The following is a 6,956-nucleotide window of genomic DNA, read 5'->3' on the forward strand; positions in this document are numbered from 1 at the left end:
ATGCTGGATTTCTCATCTATGTTCATATACATTAATAGACTATGTGTATCATCAGATACTCTGTAATTCATTTGAGGCTTAATTTTACCTTTTTTCCTATACTTTCTATGCCTTCATTAGTCTCTTGATATACACCTAGGTAGATTAGCACTAAACAGATTCAGTCATTGTCACTTTGTTTGTGTGGCATCATAAATGATAGCATTAGTCTTCTCTACTTACAGTTCTTTCTTCAGTAGTTTCCTGTAAATTCTCAGATGGTTTTATTTCAAGTGAACATTTCAAGTTGTTTTGATTACTTCTATCAAACCTAGAGGTAGATATTAAGATGATTCACATTTTGTACTTATGTACTCAGGAAACTTAGGTACATACAAGTTAAGGAACCTACTTAAGATCACATGACTAATAAGTGGCAGAGCTGGGAAATAAATTCTTATCTATCAGATTGCCTGTTATATTGAGAATATCAAATATGTAACCATCCAGAAATAACCTCCCTAACAATTTCTAAAAGCTAGACAGTGGACCTCGAGAATAGTCTCATACATGTATTTTTACTAGAAAATGATGATAATCTCTATTTAATGTACATATAAGAATAATTCTGATCCAATCTAGTCCTTCTTTTAGGGATTCCTTAGAGAGTCAGATGACTCCTTCTTTCTTTAGAGTCCTCCAGAAAGACCACAGAGGGTCCTGCTCTTTGTTTGTTAATCTCAAGAAGAGCTGTTTGTATACTGCAACTCTGTTACCTCAGAGTGTGACAAGAGCTGGTGATTGTGCACTGTGCACTGTGATAATGTAGTTTCAGGTCTTCAGCAACTTCACTTAGATCTTTTTAAATTTTTAAAATGTTTATTCATTTTTCAGAGACAGAGTGTGAGTTGGGGAGGGGCAGAGAGAGAGGGAGACACAGAATCTGAAGCAGGCTCCAGGCTCTGAGCTAGCTGTCAGCACAGAGCCCGATGCGGGGCTGGAACCCATAAACAGTGAGATCATGACCTGAGCCGAAGTTGGAGGCTTAACCGACTGAGCCACTCAAGGACCCCTTTTGAAAAATCCTATTAAATCACTCTAAGTGGTCTACCTCATAGTTTCATTAGCCATTTTCAGCATGTAGGTTTTAGTATCCACTCAGGAACACAAAATCCCATAAATGAGGGAAACTCAGACTTGTATCCCTATAGGCAATGTGTCGGAGGGAGTCCATTTCTCTCCACTGGAAGCACTTTGTCCTTCACCACTGTGTTCCCACACATTTGACCAGAAATTTCTCAGCCCCCTTTGACCCCGCAAGTGACTCAGTTCTGTATCTGAGTGCTCAACTCCAGGAAGTTCTTTTCTCCTGCTCTTGAACTAAAGGTGAGCAAACAGGATACAATCTATGACCATACTATTTACTTATAGCCAGTGTTGGGTATTGGTCAAGGCCTATGCGTTCACGATTGTTACATGCTTTGTATATCATCAAGTAAAAATTTGCTTTAAATAAATTTATCTCTAAGGTATCAAATTTCATTAGCTCACTAGTAAAGGAACCAAGAAGATGACAAAGTCATTTAAAAGAGAGTGTGCCCGGGGATCATGATGGGCAGCAAGATGGCGTCTGCCAGCAGGGTCGTTCAGGTAGTCAAGCCACATACTCCATTAATAAGGTTCCCTGACAGAAGAGACAATCCTAAACCCAATGTATCAGAAGTTTTGAGATCAGCAAGACTACCATCTCACTCTTCTTCAATTTCACAGCATTCTAAAGGAAGTAAATCACCAGATTTGCTGATGCATCAGGGTCCACCAGACACTGCAGAAATAATAAAAACATTACCTCAGAAATACAGAAGGAAGCTTGTGTCTCAAGAAGAAATTGAATTTATCCAACGTGGAGGTCCAGAGTAATCACTGACAGTGTGGCTGCTGTTTGTCATCAGACAAAATAATAGTCTTTACAATAAAAGACTTCTAAACATTAAACAACTTGAATAAATACTCTTAAAAAAAGAAATAGAACATTTAGATGGACACTTATATCTCCTAATATATGTATGTTGGTCAGCTTCTCCACAAGCTTACTTATTTATATACTTATTAAAGTATACATTTTTAAAAAAAATAAAAAATAAAAGAGAGTGAGCCCAGTTAAAAAAAAATATTGAAATGGAATGATAACAAATTAGGAATGTTTACATAAGCAAGTAGATTTTTATACTAATTAAAATCTTATTTCACAAAGTCTTAAACACATAATGTTCCAGTTATTACAAAGGAAGCTTGTAGTGGGATGGTACATGCTATCAGTCAGAAGATAACATGCAAGTGCATTTACGTAGCAAATGTTCAGAATATATCTCCCTGAGATTAGGGCTCGGTTTTATTCTCCAGCAATGTGTGTAATAGGGACATCTATCAGGAAAGCATGAAACATAATCAACAGAGATTGGAAACAAATCACTAAATGATGGTAGTGCCAGTAGTTTTTCTCAAGCTGAGCTGAAACAAAGATGCAGAATATAAAGTTTGCCCATTTCTTAGTTTGGAGACAATTGTTCTTCTTTGACTGTCACCCTTTTTGGTTTCCTCCTCCAAAAAGCAATTATCATTCTCATTTTTACTCACAGTTTGATTTATATAAGTTGTTGTGTCTGCCCATGCACATAAAGCATGCTTCTATATATCCTGAAGAGACAGTTACTGAAACATATTTACGTCAATAGTACTTCAGCTCTACAAAATTAACCTAGGAGTTGATTTTCTCTCTTTCATTTGACAGTTTTTCCATAATGTGTATCTGAAAAAAATAGTGGTTCTTCTAACACTGTGGATCCAATTACAAAATAAAGAGCATACCAAATATACTTGTCTGTTTTTCATTCCTTCTTTTATAAGGTGAGGGATAAGACTTTTGTATTATCGTGTAGCCATCTAGAAACTGCCAAAGTTGATTTGGGTATCAGAGACATCCTGACAATTTTATTACTCTACATTTAGGGTTAGATTTTGGAGAAGAAAATAATAAAAGGGTCTTTTAGTGGAAACTGGTTTCCCAATTCAAATTAGATCATAGGTATCTGAGAATAAGGAACAGTTTTGTCATTGGCTACCTTGTTAAACAGAGTGACAATGCAACATTTAAAATAAATACAGTACCTGAAGTTAATAGAATATTGCATGCCAACTACACATCAATAAAAAAGAACTATAAAATATAACAAAATAAACATAGCAGATAGAAGCAAAACAATAAGTAAAAAATTCAGCTTTTCCTTAAATGCAGAATCTATGAATATGATAAAACACAGTGTAAAAGGATACAGGTTAACTATTCTGAGTTAAAAATATACATACAGGAGAGGCATATTAAAACTTCCTGCAATCTGGATAGAATATATGAACAATAAATAAGTCTATATGATCTCATTGGGAAGAGAAATTGTAGATCTTAAGATCATTTTTCATTTTAACTGTTTATTCCTCTCCTTTCTATTATTCCTAGGTTGTTCTTATTTACATTAATGTATCATTATATGTATATATTTAAACATACAGACCCAGATACATGAAAAGGTTTAAGCTTAAGCCTTAAAATATAATTAATTTCTCAAAATATTGCCATTTTAATTTGAACTTTATAAAAAGTAAATACTTTTATATGTAAAACTAATTAAAAATTAATGCATTGCAACTTGGTATGTTTGATCCTGTGTGTTTATGGATTCTAAATTTCTGAGGAATTTCCCAGGTATCAAAAAAATTCCTCATTACTCTTGAGGAATTAGTCAACTAGAGAACTTAGAAATTAAGTTGACATTTAAAAAAACACACAATCATGGGACACCTGGGTGGCTCAGTTGTTTTTTTGATTTTGGCTCAGGTCATGATCTTATGCTCTGTGGGTTCAAGACCCACATCAGGCTCTGTGCTGACACCACGGAGCCTGCTTGGGATTCTCTGTCTCCCTCTCTCTCTTCCCCTCCCTGCTTGTGCTCTCTCATCTCTTTCAAAAGTAAATAAACATTTAAAAAAAAAACAATAAAAAATCACAATCATTGTTAACATTAAAACTTTGGCTGTATAATATTTCAGTGAAAACCTATACTATAATATATTCCAAGTGGAATAATTGCAGAACCACATATTTTGTAGCATTGTTTGAGGTTGGCAAGAACTGATCCGTTTGTAAAAGCTTACTACAATTCAGTTTCTCACTATTATCTTAAATATTTCATGAGTAATGGCAACTTCTATGAGCAGCAAAATCAATCATTTAGGCAATCTGAGAAGTTCAGATTAATTAGTCTTTTTATAATATAATAATTCCAAACAATTCAAATCAAGGAGAAGACAAATGGGAGGAATAGGTGGGCTATGAGTCCCATAAAGCAGAGATGCTTACATATTTTTTATTCTCACTACTGTAAAAACCTTGTTGACACCCCCTAGTTCATATTTCTATAAAGTATATATTACAATATACATAATTTATTATGGACATTTAAAAGTGTTTAGAAATCAAAACTAATAAATTAAATGAAAAAATGAAAACGTTTGAATATTTACTTCCTAGGCCAGACTAGATAGTGTCATATGTGCTCTGGAGTACATGTATCTCTCTTTGTGGAGATCATTTCTCTACCACTTATTTAGTCATGCCACTCCTCTACCAAAAGCCCTAAATGTTCTCTGTTAATCTCTATAATGTTCAACTTTAGGGAATCACACCAAACATTTTTTGAAATACTAATTCCAATTTACACTCCAGCAGTGTATGAACCTTTAGTTTCCCCTTATCTTCACCAACACTTGGTATATTCGATATTTTATATTTTGGTATATATATATATTTTTTTAATGTTTTATTTATTTCTAGGAGAGAGAGAGAGAGAGAGAGACAGCATGAGCAGGGGAGGGTCAGAGAGAGAGGGAGTCACAGACTGAAACAGGTTCCAGGCTCTGGGCTGGCAGCCAGCACAGAGCCCGACGCGGGGCTCGAACCCACGAACCGCGAGATCATGACCTAAGCGAAAGTCGGACGCTTAACCGACTAAGCCACCCAGGCGCTCCTATATTTTGGTATATTATATCTATATTCCACTGGTTTCTTTTTTTTTTTAATGTTTATTTTTGAGAGAGAGAGAGACAGAGGGAGAGAGAGAGAGATGGGGGAGGGGCAGAGAGAGAGGGAGACACAGAATCTGAAGCAGGCTCCAGGCTCCGTGCTGTCAGCACAGAGACCAATGTGGGGCTCGAACCCGTGAACTGTGAGATCATGACCTGAGCTGAAGTCAGACGATTAACAGACTGAGCCACCCAGCCGCCCCTCCACTGGTTTCTTTTTAAAACATTTTTCAATACCAAAAAAAATTACAACAGTATCAAAAACAATAAAAGAGCAATGCTCAGAGTAGAACCTTTTTGTTCTGAATAGCAAAGTGTCTCACGGTCTTTCCATTTTGAAGAACAACGTTGACCAGTTCTCTGTTGGCAGTGTTGCTATGTTTCAATGAGCAATGTTTCTTAGTATCATGTCCTTGATAAACAGCAGAGCCAATTCCACAATTTTTTAAAAAACTCCCATGAACAGAAACTGTTTTTATAGAATTGTAATACTGAGAAGGTTTGGTTTTCAAAATTATATTAGAGCCCTTGAGAGAATGTGTTGTTAGAAATCATATCAGAAATCATATCAGATATTACAAAACTAAAATAAATATACTTTAATCTGGGAGAGACCAAAATGCTTTGTATGCTAAAGGAGCCTCAGAAATAGCTGACCAGCATTTTTCTCCCACTTCTGATAGAGCTACACAAAAGTTTCTTACTTGTCCAACAATGTTTTTGCATTATTATACATTTTGAGGTTACTTGTAGATACATAGAAGTTTACACATCCTGGAAATAAGAAACAAATTGTAACAGGAGCAACAAAATAAATGAAATATCAGATGAAACAAAAATGTCAGCTTTATTAAAAGAGGAAAGCAAATTGCAGGACATTGCTCATTATGAGAGTGAAATGGTTCTAACAGACCCCATTGTTTAAGCAAACTATCCATCAGCTTAGAGGCCTGTCTAATCTAGAAGCAAAACCTGGGGGCGCCTGGGTGGCTCAGTCAGTTGAGTGTCTGACTTCGGCTCAGGTCATGATCTCCCGGTTCGTGGGTTCCAGCCCCGCTTCAGGCTCTGTGCTGACAGCTATCGCAGAGCCTGGAGCCTGTTTCAGATTCTGTGTCTCCCTGTCTCTCTGACCCTCCCCTGCTCAACTGTCTCTCTCGGAAATAAATTAAAAAAAAAAAAAAGAAGCAAAACCTTCTAAGTGCACTGCTTGTGCTTTCTTCACAGGGAAGTAAGTACCAGGACTAAGAAAGAACAATGTGAATTGTGTCCTTTGCCAGTTTCTCTACCCTACTGTTCATTTCTTTCTCACTGAAATATAAGAACTACTTTAGGGATATTTTTGTTTATCCAATCATATTGTTGAAAAGCATTTTAAGTTTGTGGTTGGTTTTTTTACTTTGGCTTATTGTGATTTTACTATTGACACATATGTTTATTTTTTTCAATTTCAGTAGAGCTAGATTTTGTTTCAGGATTTTTGTTTAGACGTGACTTAAGGAAGCAAATATTAGACCTAAGTGAAAGGATATACATATTAGGTTCCAGGTTCAGATTCAAAATTGTAAATAATTAATTTTACCTAAAATAAAGTATTCATTCATTAAAATCCCAATCAAGACATTTAACATGCTTTTATAGTGGAGCTTGACTAGGAGGTTTCAAATTTACGAGAGATAAAGTATAAGAGAAATCCTGGAAAAAACATGTGAGGAAATTTTTAACTGCATCTTTATTACAGGAAAAAGAAATTTACTACCTCTACTTCTTTTCTTTTTTGTTTTCAGGAAATCGCCCTACCTAGGGGTTTGAATGGAAATTGAACAGGCATGTTGCTATTACAT

At 35.5% G+C, this 6,956-nt stretch overlaps 1 protein-coding gene across 1 annotated transcript; it reads left to right on the top strand.

Annotated features, from left to right (window-relative positions):
- Positions 1-1,587: 1,587 nt before the first annotated feature.
- On the top strand, positions 1,588-1,962 carry LOC120227077 (28S ribosomal protein S36, mitochondrial-like). The gene has a single exon (XM_039225227.1). The coding sequence runs from the start codon at positions 1,588-1,590 to the stop codon at positions 1,897-1,899; it is 312 nt and encodes a 103-aa protein (XP_039081158.1). The 3' UTR covers positions 1,900-1,962.
- The last annotated feature ends 4,994 nt before the right edge of the window (positions 1,963-6,956 follow it).

The sequence above is a fragment of the Hyaena hyaena genome, unplaced genomic scaffold, assembly GCF_003009895.1.
Source record: "Hyaena hyaena isolate Hyena2069 unplaced genomic scaffold, ASM300989v1 scaffold_1984, whole genome shotgun sequence".
Classification (NCBI taxonomy): Eukaryota; Metazoa; Chordata; class Mammalia; order Carnivora; family Hyaenidae; genus Hyaena; species Hyaena hyaena.

Coding starts and splice junctions, on each gene's coding strand:
- LOC120227077 (XM_039225227.1), top strand. CDS start 1,588: ATGATGGGCAGCAAGATGGCGTCTGCCAGCAGGGTCGTTCAGGTAGTC.